General features: G+C 43.5%; 1 protein-coding gene across 2 annotated transcripts in view; it reads left to right on the forward strand.

Annotated features, from left to right (window-relative positions):
- Positions 1-14,149, forward strand: part of KATNA1 (katanin catalytic subunit A1) — a 117,998-nt gene that overhangs the window by 33,312 nt on the left and 70,537 nt on the right. For both annotated transcript variants that reach the window (XM_075862567.1, XM_075862568.1), the window contains exon 3: positions 11,542-11,699. In XM_075862567.1, the coding sequence (XP_075718682.1) occupies positions 11,542-11,699 (158 nt within the window). The remainder of the gene's footprint in view (positions 1-11,541; positions 11,700-14,149) is intronic.

Here is a 14,149-nt window from a genome sequence, read left to right on the forward strand (position 1 = left end):
CAATTTTTGAAGCGCAAGGTGACCAAAAAACAGAAATTCGGGCACAATTTTTTTAGTTTTTTTTTTTTTTATGCCGTTCACTGTGTGGAGTAAAAAAATATACTATTTTTATAGTTCAGGCCGTTACGATCACGGCGATATCAAATATGTATGGTTTTCTTCGTTTTTTTTTTTTTGTTTTTCTTATAATAAAGGGCCTGTTCCCCCTCAGCGGAAAGTCAAACGGAAACCTCCGCTTCCGTTTCCCTCACCATTGAACTCAATGGTGACGGAAACCTAGCTAATGGTTTCCGTCTGTCACCGTTGTGACAGGGTTCCGTCGTTTTGACGGAATCAATAGAGCAGTCGACTGCATTTTTAAAGCTATTTCTCCCGATCATGGCAATATCCCACAGGTGATAATAAACTGCTGTTTGGACACATGGCAGGGCTGGCTTAGAGCTCAAATTTTTCTGGAATGGTTTTTGGGTGCCACATTTGCAAAGCCCTGAGGGACCGAAACAGTGGAAACCCTCCCCTCCCCCCAAAAGTGACTCCACTTGGGAAACTACGGCCCATAATCTAGGGGTATAGTGAGCATTTAGAGCCCACAGGTCTTATGCAGAATTTATTGGAATGAGGCCATGAAAATCCCAAAAATGTTCACAAAAGTTTTTGTTTTTTTCATTTTCACAAGGAATAAAGGATAAAAAGAACCCCAGCATTTGTAAAGCAATTTCTCCCGAGTACAGTAATACCCCATATGCGGTCATAAACTTCTGTTTGGACACACGGCAGGGATCAGAAAGGCAGGAGTGCTTTTTTTTAATACAGATTATGCTGGATTGTTTTTTGGGCACCATGTCGCACTTGCCACGTGTCAAGTACAAGGACAAGAGAGATGTCACACCAGTACCCATGTACCTGTACCAGGTACCAGTACAGAGACCCCTAAACCAGACTGCATCCTGGACTACAATAGGTACATGGGAGGGGTGGACTTGTCAGATCAAGTCCTGAAGCCCTACAGCGCCATGCGGTGTGGTATAAGAAGCTGGCCGGGCACATCATACAGATGGCATTGTACAATGTGTACGTGCTACGTCGATGTACAGGCCAGAGGGGAACTTTCCTGGAATTTCAAGAGGTGATTATCAAGAACCTAATCTTTAGGGACCAGGAACGGGGGGGCACCCAGTACTTCTGGAAGCGAGGCCACACGCATCGTACCAGGGCAACACTTTCCAGGAGAAGTTCCCCAAACTGGCAAGAAGGGAAAAAGTCAAAAGAGGTGCAAAGTCTGCTATAAGAGGGGTATAAGGGAGGACACAATATATCAATGTAACGCGTGTCCCGAAAAACCAGAGCTCTGTATGAAAGTGTTTTAAAATTTATCATACATCCCTTGTTTTATAATTTACCCCAATTCTACTTACCCTGATGTACTCCGCACAGCTTATCCCCCTTATCTTTACCTTCTGAGCCCTGCTGTGTGCCCAAGCAGCTGATAACCGCCACATTGAGGGTATTGCCATACCCGTGAGAACCCACATTACAGTTTATGGGGTGTATCTCTCCGGTCAAAATGCTCACTACACTTCTAGATGAATGCCTTAAGGGTGTAGTTTTTAAAACGGGGTCACTTCTTGCGGGTTTCAACTGTACTGGTATCTCAGGGGCTTCTGCACACATGACTTTGCGCGAGAAAATCCCCAGTAGGCCAAATGGTGGTTTTTTCGTTCTGAGCCCTCCCATGGGCCCAAACGGCAGTTTATCACCACAAATGGGGTATTGCTGCACTCAGGACAAATTGCGCAACAGAATGGGGTATTTTATTTCTTGTGAAAATAAGAAATTTTCAGCCAGAACTACATATTATTGGAAAAAATTAATTTGGTTTTAATTCCAAGCCCAATTCAAATAAGTTCTGTGACAAAACTATGGGGTCAAAATGGTCACAACACACATAACTGAAATCCTTAAGGGGTGTAGTTTCCAAAATGGGGTCACTTCTGGTGGGTTTCCATTGCTTTGATACCTCTGGGGCTCTGCAAATGCGAGATGGCACCCGAAAACCAAACCAGCAAAATCTGCACTCCAAAGAACACATAGCGCTCCTTTCCTTCTGAGCCCTCCCATGGGCCCAAACAGCAGTTTATCATCACAAATGGGGTATTGCCGCACTCAGGACATATTGGGCAACAAAATGTAGTATTTTATTTCTTGTGAAAATAAGAATTTTTGAGCTAAAACGACATATATTATTGGAAAAAATATTATTTTTTTAATTTCACAGCTCAATTCAAATAGGTGCTGTGAAAAAACTGTGCGGTCAAAATGGTAAGAACAACCATAAATGAATTCCTTGAGGGGTGTAGATTCCTACTGTTTTGGCACCTCAACACCTCTTCAAACCTGGCATGCTGCCTAAAATATATTCTAATAAAAAAGAGGACTCAAAATGCACTAGGTGCTTCTTTGCTTCTAGGGCTTGTGTTTTATTCCACGAGCGCAGTAGAGCCACATGTGGGACATTTCTAAAAACTGCAGAATCTGGACAATACATATTTAGTAGTGTTTCTCCGGTAAAACCTTCTGTGTTACAGAAAAAAAATGAATAAATTTGAAATTCAGCAAGAAAAATGAAATTTGCAAATTTCACCTCCACTTGTGAAATGCCTGAAGGGTTAAAAAACTTTCTAAATGCTGTTTTTGAATACTTTGAGGGGTCTAGTTTTTAAAATGGGGTGTTTTTTCAGGGTTTCTAATACATAGGCCCCTCAAAGCCTCTTCAGAACTGAAGAAGTACCTTAAAAAAAAGGCTTTTGACATTTTCTTAAAAATATGAGAAATTGCTGTTTATGTTCTAAGCCTTGTAACGGCCAGGAAAAATAAAAGAATGTTCAAAAAACGATGCCAATCTAAAGTAGACATATGGGAAGTGTGAACTAGTAACTATTTTGGGTGGTATAACCGTCTGTTTTACAAGCAGATGCATTAAAATTCTGAAAAATGCTATTTTTTCCAAATTTTCTCTAAATTTAGCAATTTTTCACCAATAAACACTGAATATATCGACCAAATTTTACAACGAACATGAAGCCCAATGTGTCACGAGAAAACAATCTCAGAATCGCTTGGATAGGTTTAAGCATTCCGACGTTATTACCACATAGAGTGAAATATGTCAGATTTGAAAAATGGGCTCTGAGCCTTAAGGCCAAAACTAGGCTGCGTCCTTAAGGGGTTAAAGCAGGAGCTCAGCTGTCATTAAACAGCAGAGCACCCACTCTTTCCAACATAGGACACCCATCCAGAGCTTAGACTAGACTGCTGTAAAAAGGCGTATTGGCAGTCACTAAAGGGGTAAAGTTATTTATTTATTTTATCTCATTTGCCTGTTAGTTGGTATTCGACCAATATGAGTTGCCATGACTGTACCTCATGCAAATCTAGTGTGGTTAACTGCGTGAGAATCTGCGCCTTTTGTTATATGTTCCAACCAGCGAAAGTGATGGAAGTTGTGCAAGGCAACCATTGTTATGTCTGTTAAGACACTGGTTGTGTAGCTCAAAATCTGTCTTCACTTGAGTCACCTGAAGACATACTACTTCTGAAGCTACTGCAGCTCACATTTTAATTTACTCTAGTAACTTTCATTCTGCTCCTTGTCTTATTAATATACAAAATGTTTTATAGAAATCTGTTTTTAAACGGTAAATTACATAAGTAATGGGGGCCTCATCCTTGGAGTATTCCAATTTCCAATTTTCATATATAATCTTTGTCAATTCCTCATGGTTTTCAAGATCTCTGCTTACCTCAAGTGGATAAAAATACATATTGATGAACACAGGTCCTGAGCTGATTAGTTATCAGAGATGTCTTGTAACGAGCCATGCACATGTGTGTCCATCACATGACCAGGACACATTTTTATCCCCTGGAAGTAAATGAGGGTCTCTATTGGGGTAAAGCCACACGACCGCGCCTACATTCTATACTGCACAGTTTTGAAATTAGCTGGCTAGCCAGAGGGTCATTTCCATATTGGTTGCTAAATAAAGACGGGTCCACACACAAGTACAGGACTAAGGCTGGGTTCACACGAGCATGTTCGGTCCGTAAATGACGGAATATATTTCAGCCTCAAGTCCCGGATCGAACATGCTGCAGGGAGCCGGACTCCCACCATCTTAGTTATGTACGACGCTAGGAGTCCCTGCCTCGCTGCGGGACAACTGTCCCGTACTGTAATCATGTCTTCAGTACGGGACAGTAGTTCCACGGAGAGGCAGGGACTCTTAGCGTCGTGCATAACTATGATGCTAGGAGCCGGGCTCCCTGCAGTGTGTTCGGTCCGGGACTTGCGGCCGAAATACGTTCCGTCCTTTACGGACCGAACGTGCTCGTGTGATTCCAGCCTAACACCGCTGGACTCGGACACAGCGGCTACTAGGTAAGACTACTAACTAACTTTGTAGGACCTATTGACAGGTCCTCTTTAATAACTTGAAAAATTATTTATCTCGCATGGTAAACGGCGTAAATTTTTTTTTTTTAAATGCCAGATTTGCTGTTTTTTTTGGTCATCTTAGTGCTAAAAAAAATGTAATAAGTTATCAGAAAGTCATGTTACCAATAAAAACTACAGCTCGTCCCACAAATAACAGCTGATACTCGCTTCCCCTTGGTCTCCCATAGCTACGCTTCCCTCCGTCTCAGCCTGAGCAATGACGTCAGCGGTCACGTGTCAATACGGCGTTTTTTTTTGTTTACTTAAAGAGGCTCTGTCACTAGCTTAACCCCTTAATGACCAGGCCATTTTGCGCGTTAATGACCAAGGATTATATTTTGTTTTATCACGGTTGCATTCCAAGAGTCGTAACTTTTTTTTTATTCCGTCGACATAGCCGTATAAGGGCTTGTTTTTTGCCGGACGAGTTGTATTTTGTAATTGTACAATTTTAAGTTTCTTATAATATATCGACTAACTTTTTTTTATTAACTATATTTTAGGAGAGAATTTAAAATAAGCAGCTATTCCAGCATTGATTTTCACGTTATAAATGTACGCCGTTTACTATGCAGCGTAAATAACATGTTAACTTTATTCTATGGGTCGGCACGATTACAGGGATATCAAATATGTAAAGGTTTTATATGTTTTCCTACGTTTGCACAATAAAAACCCTTTTAGAAAAAAATTACTTGTTTTTGCATCGCCGCATTCCAAGAGCCGTAATTTTTTTATTTTTCCGTCAATGTGGCCGTATGTGGGCTTGATTTTGCGGGCCAAGGTGTAGTTTTCATTAGTACTATTTTGGGGTACATAGGACTTATAGATTTACTTTTATTAAATTTTTTATGGGGGGATTGGGAGAAAAGAGAATTTTGCAGTTTTTTGCGTTTTTTTTTTGGACGCCTTTCATCCGGCGGTTTAATTAATGTGTACATTTTATTGTCAAGTTGTTACGATCGCAGGGATACCATATATGTGTATGTGTTATTTGTTTTGGCACTTTTACTAAATAAAACCACTTTTTGGGCACTATTTGATTTTGACTGTAAATTTTTTTTTTTCCACAAACTTTATTTAACTGCTTTACATTTTTTGTTTTTAGTCCCACCAGGGGACTTCACTATGCGATCTGCTGATCGCATATATAATGCTTTGGTATACTTAGTATACCAAAGCATTATTGCCTGTCAGTGTAAAACTGAGAGGCAATCTATTAGGCCATCCCTCCGGCATGGCCTAACAGGCATTTGCTGAAGACAGACCTGGGGGTCTTTGTTAGGCCTCCGGCTACCATGGCAAACCGGCGCCCCGCGATTTCTTTGCGGGGGCGCCGATGGGGTGACAGGGAGCTCCCTCCCTCTGTCAAACACATTAGATGTTGCTGTAGATATGACAGCGGCATTTAATGGGTTAAACGGCCGGAATCGGAGCGCACTTTGATTCCGGCAGTTGCAGCAGGAGCCAGGCTGTGTATAACAGCTGTGCTCCTGCCGCTGATCGCGTGGGTACACTGGCAGTACCCACGCGATCAGAGGACGGATATATCCGTCGTCCTGCGTGAACTAGCAGCTGCAGAGGACGGATATATCCGTCCTTCGGCGTTGAGGTTAATTCCCGATCTCCTAACTAATCTAATAGGCGCTATGATGTTGATACCTACAGTGTAAATTGTGTTTCAAAATGTTTATTTGCAAAGTTATGAGCATTTTTCTAAATATGCTAATTTGTCTATACTTGCCAAATGGGTGGTGACTCTTTTTTTTTTCATTTCACTCTGGGCGTGGTAATGTTTTCTGTATGATGCTGCACAGGGGCATAACTAGGAAAGACTGGGCCCCATAGCAAACTTTTGACTGGGGCCCCCCCTCCCCTGGGTGTCACACAACCCCCCCCCCCTTGTAGATAGTGCCTTTTTTACAGCCCCCCCCTGTAGAGAACGCCATACAGCCCCCCTGCAGATAACGCCATACAGCCCCCCTGCAGATAACGCTATACAGCCCCCCTGCAGATAACGCCATACAGCCCCCCCCTGTAGAGAACGCCATACAGCCCCCCCCTGTAGAGAACGCCATACAGCCCCCCCCTGTAGAGAACGCCATACAGCTCCCCCCCTGTAGAGAACGCCATACAGCTCCCCCCCTGTAGAGAACGCCATACAGCTCCCCCCCTGTAGAGAACGCCATACAGCTCCCCCCCTGTAGAGAACGCCATACAGCTCCCCCCCTGTAGAGAACGCCATACAGCTCCCCCCCTGTAGAGAACGCCATACAGCTCCCCCCCTGTAGAGAACGCCATACAGCTCCCCCCCTGTAGAGAACGCCATACAGCTCCCCCCGTGTAGAGAACGCCATACAGCTCCCCCCCCTGTAGAGAACGCCATACAGCTCCCCCCCTGTAGAGAACGCCATACAGCTCCCCCCCTGTAGAGAACGCCATACAGCTCCCCCCCCCTGTAGGGAACGCCATACAGCTCCCCCCCCCCCCTGTAGGGAACGCCATACAGCTCCCCCCCCCCCTGTAGGGAACGCCATACCTCTCCCCCCCCCCTGTAGGGAACGCCATACAGCTCCCCCCCCCTGTAGGGAACGCCATACAGCTCCCCCCCCCTGTAGGGAACGCCATACAGCTCCCCCCCCTGTAGGGAACGCCATACTGCTCCCCCCCCCTGTAGGGAACGCCATACAGCTCCCCCCCCCCTGTAGGGAACGCCATACAGCTCCCCCCCCCTGTAGGGAACGCCATACAGCTCCCTCCCCTGTAGGGAACGCCATACAGCTCCCCCCCTGTAGGGAACGCCATACAGCTCCCCCCCTGTAGGGAACGCCATACAGCTCCCCCCTGTAGGGAACGCCATACAGCGTCCCCCCTCCCAAAAAAATGCGACCTACAGTGTGTCCTACAAAATACATGTATCCCCTCTCCACAGGATAGGGGATACATGAGTGATCGCTGGCAGCGATAGGGAGAACGGGGGACTGAAAGTCCCCTGAACTTCTCCATGACAAACCTCTGACTTCCGGCGTCTGCGCAGCTCAATAAAAATGAAAGGAGCGCTGGTCACGCATGCGCACAAGCACGACCGGCGCTCCATTCATTTCTATGGAGCTGCCGACACAGACCCCGGAAGTCCGAGGTTTGTGATGGAGAACTTCAGGGGACTTTCAGTCCCCCGTTCTCCCTATCAATGCCAGCGATCACACATGTATCCCCAGTCCTGTGGAGATCCTGTGGAGAGGGGACACGTGTCCTGTGGAGAGGGGACACGTGTCCTGTGGAGAGGGGACACGTGTCCTGTGGAGAGGGGACACGTGTCCTGTGGAGAGGGGACACGTGTCTTTTGCTCTATTTTGCGCCTTCAGGACCAGACACCGTTTAGCCATTATTAGCACGTGTTAGTTAAATGGCTATAACTTTTTTATTTGTTGCCCTAAGGACATGATTTTTTGCGACGTTTTTTCCGTAGACAATGCAGGTTTCATTTTTTATCGTTTTTATACACACCTTTTTTGCTATTTTAGAATTTTTATTCATAAAGTTTGAAAATAATAGTAAAAAAATAAGCTTTTTTACATTTCAGCTATTTTTTTTTTTGGTAATAACATAGTTTTACCCTAAAATAGACCTTTTATCTGTGATCGCCATTGTCTACCGTAAATTTTTATATATTACATGTCTATATTAGGGTAATTGGGTCAGCGCTAGCGTTACAACAATGATTGGCGGGGGAACGTTTTTTTTGGGGGTGGGTATTTTATGTGTATTTATTATTTAAATTTTTTTTTGCACTTTACTTTATTATTTTTTTATTACTATGGTCTGTCCCTCAAAGGTTAAAAAAGACCTTTGGGGAACTTTATATATATTTTTTCTTTCTTTTGCACCATGTTTTTCCACTGTAATTGGGGCTGCACAGCAGCCCCAGTTACAGGGGAAATCAGCCCCCTCATAGTGACGACTGTCACTAATAGGGCTGTGCTGGGTCTAGTAAGACCCAGCAGCAGTCTGCCACTAACGGCACCCGGCGATCATGTGACCAGTCACATGATCACCGGGAGGAATAGAGACAGCGCCACTGCTGCTGTCTCTATTCCTGTACACAGCGCGCATTCAGCGCTGTGTACAAGTGATCAGAGAAGACAGAAGCACCGACATTCAGTTAAATCCCGAGCCGTAGAAAGTCTATGGCTCGGGTTTTAAGGACCCTGACCGCTGGCCGTAAAAATACAGCCAGCGGTCGGGAACCAGTTAATGGCAGAGCGGGGAGATACCTCCCTGCTCTGCCGTAGTGTTCAGTGGCGTCCCGCTGTAGCAGCCATGGCGGCTGCTAGCGGAGCCTCCGGCCATGGTGGGGGCCCGTGCCGGCGGGCGACACGGGCCCCCTCATGCCGCGGGCCCCGTAGCAGCCGCTACTGCTGCTACGGCGGTAGTTACGCCACTGATGCTGCACAATCGGCATCATGCAGTCCTCCCTTTCCCAGCCCAGCGTGATCTCATCTTCAATGGCGAGATCACACTGTGTTGCTGGGCTGGAAATAGGCGAACTGTATGACTCGCATGCTACGCTGCTTCCGTAACTGCCAATCACTACTATGGGAATTACGGAAACAGCATAGCTCAGCGAAAAAAAAATAAATACAGATGCATCGGTCAAAAAATAAAAAAGTTGTGGCTCTTAAGCTATGGACACACAAAAGCAAATAATTTAAAAAAAAGTGTGTTTACTGTGTAAAAGTAGGAAAACATAATGTCTATGTAAATTTGGTATTAATGCAATCGTAACGACCCGCTGAATAAAGTTATGTTTATACCCCACTAAAAAAGTTATTAAAAAGTTAATGAATAAATTATATGCACCCCAAAATGGTGCTATTATAAAAATACAACTTGTCCCGCAAAAAAAAAGTCCTTATACAGCTGTGTCGATGCAAAAATAAAAAAGTTTTATAGCTATTTGAATGCAACAATGGAAAAACTTAAAAAAATTGCTCGGTTTTAAGTGGTTAAAATAGGGCAAGCAGGAGATTAACAATTACTGAGCCACCTTATTGGCTAAAAATTAACTTCTATTTTGTCAAATTGGAGCATGTGTTATTCTGAAGCCTACTCCACCTCTAAGGGTATGTTCGCATTACCTATTTTCAGCTGTTTTTCGGGCCGTAAACGCCCCGAAAATCTGTTAAAATTGCGGGGGCTGAACGCCTCCAAACATCTTCCCAAACGGCATTCCGTTCCCACGGGCCATTTTTTACGCGGCCGTTTTTAAAAAGTGCAGCGTAAAAAAAACGACTCGTAAAAAGTAGTGTGTTTCACTCTTGAGCCTTTTTTGGAGCTATTTTTCATCGAATCAATAGAAAAATGGCTCCAAAAACGGCTGTAAAAAAACACAAGTTGCTTAAAAGACGGCTGAAAATCAGAGGCTGTTTTCGCTTGAAAACAGCTCTCTATTTTCAGCCGTTTTTTTTTTTTTTTTAAACGCATGAACATAGCCTAATATATATAAGGGCTGAAATTGGTCCTGATAAATGTAGTAGACAACCAGTATAAGGAATTCAGATCAGAAAAACTGATTAACTGAGCTCTGCAAATTAGCGATTCCACCCATAACAGTGTCCCTACCGAAGCCCTAAGTTTTGGCTGCCTGGTCGCCTACTACAGTTATCACGACCAATGTTAACCCACCCATATCTTGGGATGCATTTGCATAGAGCTATGGAATGTTTGAGGAAACATATGCTCCTGTTTTGTTTTTTTTTTGTTTTTTTTTTTGTTTTTTTTTAAAATCTGGAACAGTGCAGTCTTAAAAAATGTTTTTAAAATAATTCCAAAACCCACTTGGATTATCTCCTAATGATGGCCGCATGCTGTCTATGCCCATAGCTGTGAATTGGCTCCCTCTGCAGGTCCTGTTCTGCTTATTGACACTGGTTGTTTAACCCTTTCATGACCAAGGGTCATTGATAACCCTGTGTGCAGGTCAAATATTCAATTTCTGATGTGGCAAAAAACAGTCTGTGTGGAGATCCCTATTCGCTTATGCACGTGGAATGCAGCTGTCAACTTGTTGCCCACGGGGTGCTCATCGAGAGAAAGCCGCAGGAATGAAACTTGGTTATTGGAAGATAGAAGGTACGAAGCACTCACCATATGTGGCAATAAAAGGATTTATTGTAGTAGATCTCGGTCTGTTTGATGTGGAAGAAACCTACAATTGTTTCACGCTACAAGCGCTTTATCAGAGCTCATGCGTCACTTCCTCTTCGCTCCTTTTATATCATGCTCTTTATGAGCTTACGTAATACATTTCACCAAAGGGAGTAGAAAAGGAAAAAAGTACACAGTAATTTGTAACAGAATTATACAATATAACAACACACAATAATTATGAAAATATAACAACATTTAAATTAAGAAGGAACTAAGATCGTTGCGGTCATTAAGACCCAGTGGTCCCAGTGCCTCCGTTTTTAAAATAATTTCGGCCTCTTTTTGTAATCGGGTACAATGTCTATCTCCCCCGATGGGACTGGTTTAACTACAATAAATCCTTTTATTGCCACATATGGGGAGTGCCTCGTACCTTCTATCTTCCAAGTGCCAATATAATGCCACAGTGCCCACGTAGATAGTGCCACACCCACTGTATATATACCACCCCCATGTAGATTGCAGCAAATCCCCAGAGTGCTGGCCGGGTTTTCCGATGCTGGAGGGAGCTTAGGTGGCGCTAGAGGGTTTTGCGTTACTTACAGGGGGTTGTAGGTTGCACTATCTACAGTGGGGGGTGTATTCCAGGGCTCTCAAAGCCCCGGCAGACATGGGTGCAGCACTGCTCATGCTGAAGCAGCACTGCACTCATTAAACCCGTTCCAGGCTGTCTATGTCTATATAATTGGCAACTGCAACGGCAGTTGGAACGTATATAGCAGGATGGCAGTAGTGAAGGGGTTAAACATGCAGTCACGTTCGATTTTTACTCTTGAATTTTGTGCAGTGAGAAGAAGCGGAACCATTCCATATTTCTAATCCAACTTTTTTGGCAGGTTTGGCACGAGATCAGTGTGGAAGCTAAACATGTGAAGGACATTATGTCTACACTGGAAAGTTTTAAATTGGACAGCTCACCTGTGAAAGCAGCACAACATGATTTTCCAGCTCAGGATGGAGAAGTCTGGTCATTACCTGTGCCAGTTGAACGTAGGTGAGCTGAAAGATAAAATATTATACTGCATAAATGATTATTTGCTTGTATTCTTGTGAATGTTGGCTTCCCATATTCAGAGAATACTGATTACTGCTAATGAGGGGAGGTTTTTTTTTTTTTTTTAGCTACAGTAGCAAACTTCAGACGTGAAGAAGTTCAGTATACGTATAATATGTACAGGTAAGTGACAGGTCTGTTATGCATCACAGAAAGAAGAGATGACGTGAGCATTCCAAAAAAGCTAATCTTTTTATTGTCCCATAGTACAGACACCAGCAATGTTTCGACTCTAAAGGCCCTTTTACACCGGCTGACACTTGGCCGTTGCAGCGAGCGCTGATCGAGTCATCGTTGATCGGCGCTCGTCTGCTCCTGTCACAAAGAGCTATGTATGGGGACGAGCGGTCTTTACTCCCCTTACATTATTATATCGGCAGCGCTTCCCCATACGTTATCATGTCAGCAGCTAGATTTAGCAATGGCCAATTTGGCTGCTAAAAGGACATATCAGTTTTTTGAGGTGTCTAGACACGGGGCAATGATCAATTTAGTGAGGCAATAGAGGCATCTATTGGTACAGAAATGTTGGTTAGAGATTTGATAAATTCAAATATCTCTTCCCAGAATTTAAACACTATAAGACAAACCCACCAAGTGTGGAGGAGGGTGCCCTCATTACCACAATGTCTAAAGCAACCCGAATCATATGAAGGATAGATCTTGGATAACCTGGATGGTACCATCTAAGCAGAACTTTTGTAGCCATCTTAAATTAAGGAAGTGTTAATTGATCATTTAGAAATGTGGAATGCCATATCACGCCACTGATTTAAGATCCATCACCCTCCCAAGCTCCGACTCCCATCTAGTCATATAACATAATTTAGTGCTGGGAGTAACCAGCTCGGAATAAATTGACGATATCTTGGCTCTAGACAGAGGGAATAAGCATAGTCGTTCTAGATTTGTCATCGTGGTCACATCCTCAAACCTAGCCTTCCATGAGAGTAAGAAATGTTGGAGCTCACCATGTCTCAAGAATTCGGAGCCAGGGAGGGAGTGCACCTCTTTGAAAAATACCAGGTCTTTCATATCACGCCCTATAAAAAAAAAATCCCTAATGCTATAAAATCCTTTGTTTATCTATCACTGGAATGCTTCCATCTGTAATCCCGGAGTGAAGTCTGGATTACAACAGATGGTTGCCAATGGAGCATGAGGTGACTTCAAGCAATACCTATCAGCAAGTGTGTCCCACAATCCAAGCATTTCTGACAATACTGGTGACGTTATTGGTGGTCTATCCTGAGGGCGGAGCCACAATATGGTCTCACGCGGTATAGTTCCGCAAGCAGCATTCTCCAGTTGCACCCATTGAGGGCGATACGGTTTCATATAGATATCCGTCATTTGTGCCAATCGAGCAGAGTGATAGTAGTGTGGAAGATGTGGAACCTCCAGTCCCCGAGCCACCCTGGGAGTGCAACGTTTTTTTAAGAATACGTGGCCTTTTGTTACTCAAAATGCATTTCATTATCTTGGACTGTAAAGCCTTTATATCCTTACAAGGAATTCTAATTGAAAGTGTACGGAAAAGTAATCTAGGCAAAAGAGTAATTTTGATGGAAGCGATTTCTATCAAACCAAGACAACGAGTATTGAGACCAAATATGAAGATCAGTTTCTATTCGATTATAGAGAGGTAAATTATTTGACTTGTAAATGGAATCTATTGAAGGCATAATCTTGATTCCCAAATAGGTGATGGAATGGAATGCCCATTTAAAGTCAAAATTTAATTGTAATAATTTTACTAATCTATCTGGAAGGGACAAATTTATAGCCACAGATTTATGGTTATTGACCCGAATGCCCGACACGTCTCCAAAATGGGTAACGATATGGAAAAGGTTGGGAAGTGTGGTAAGGGGGAGGTCACAAATAGCAAAATGTCATCCGCAAATAAAGCACATTTGTGTTTAACTAGACCAACTTTAATGCCTTTTAATATCTAAATTGGAGCGAATGAGATTAGCTAAAGGCTCTATGGCCAATGTAAACAAGGCCGGTGATAGGGGGCACCCCTGTCTAGTGCCTCTTCCAATAGGAATGGGATCAGACAAGTACCCCTTAGAACACACCCTTGCAGTAGGCTGATCATAGAGGCCCCGGAGGAGTGCAACAAAATAAGGTCCAAATTTTATCTTCTCAAGTATAAAAAATAAGTAGTCCCATGATCGTGAATCAAATGCTTTTTGCAAATCTAGGCTTAAAAGCATGCTTTGAGATTTACTTCCTCCATCCCATCCAGAGCGCACTGTAGTTATTAAATCTATAGCCCTCCGTGTTTGGTCTCCTGCCTGTCTACACGGTACAAAGCCAGTTTGGTCTTCATAAATGTAGCCAGGAAGGAAAGCATTAGAGGCTCTGTCACCACATTATGAGTG

This window comes from Rhinoderma darwinii, chromosome 4 (genome assembly GCF_050947455.1).
Source record: "Rhinoderma darwinii isolate aRhiDar2 chromosome 4, aRhiDar2.hap1, whole genome shotgun sequence".
Taxonomy (NCBI): domain Eukaryota; kingdom Metazoa; phylum Chordata; class Amphibia; order Anura; family Rhinodermatidae; genus Rhinoderma; species Rhinoderma darwinii.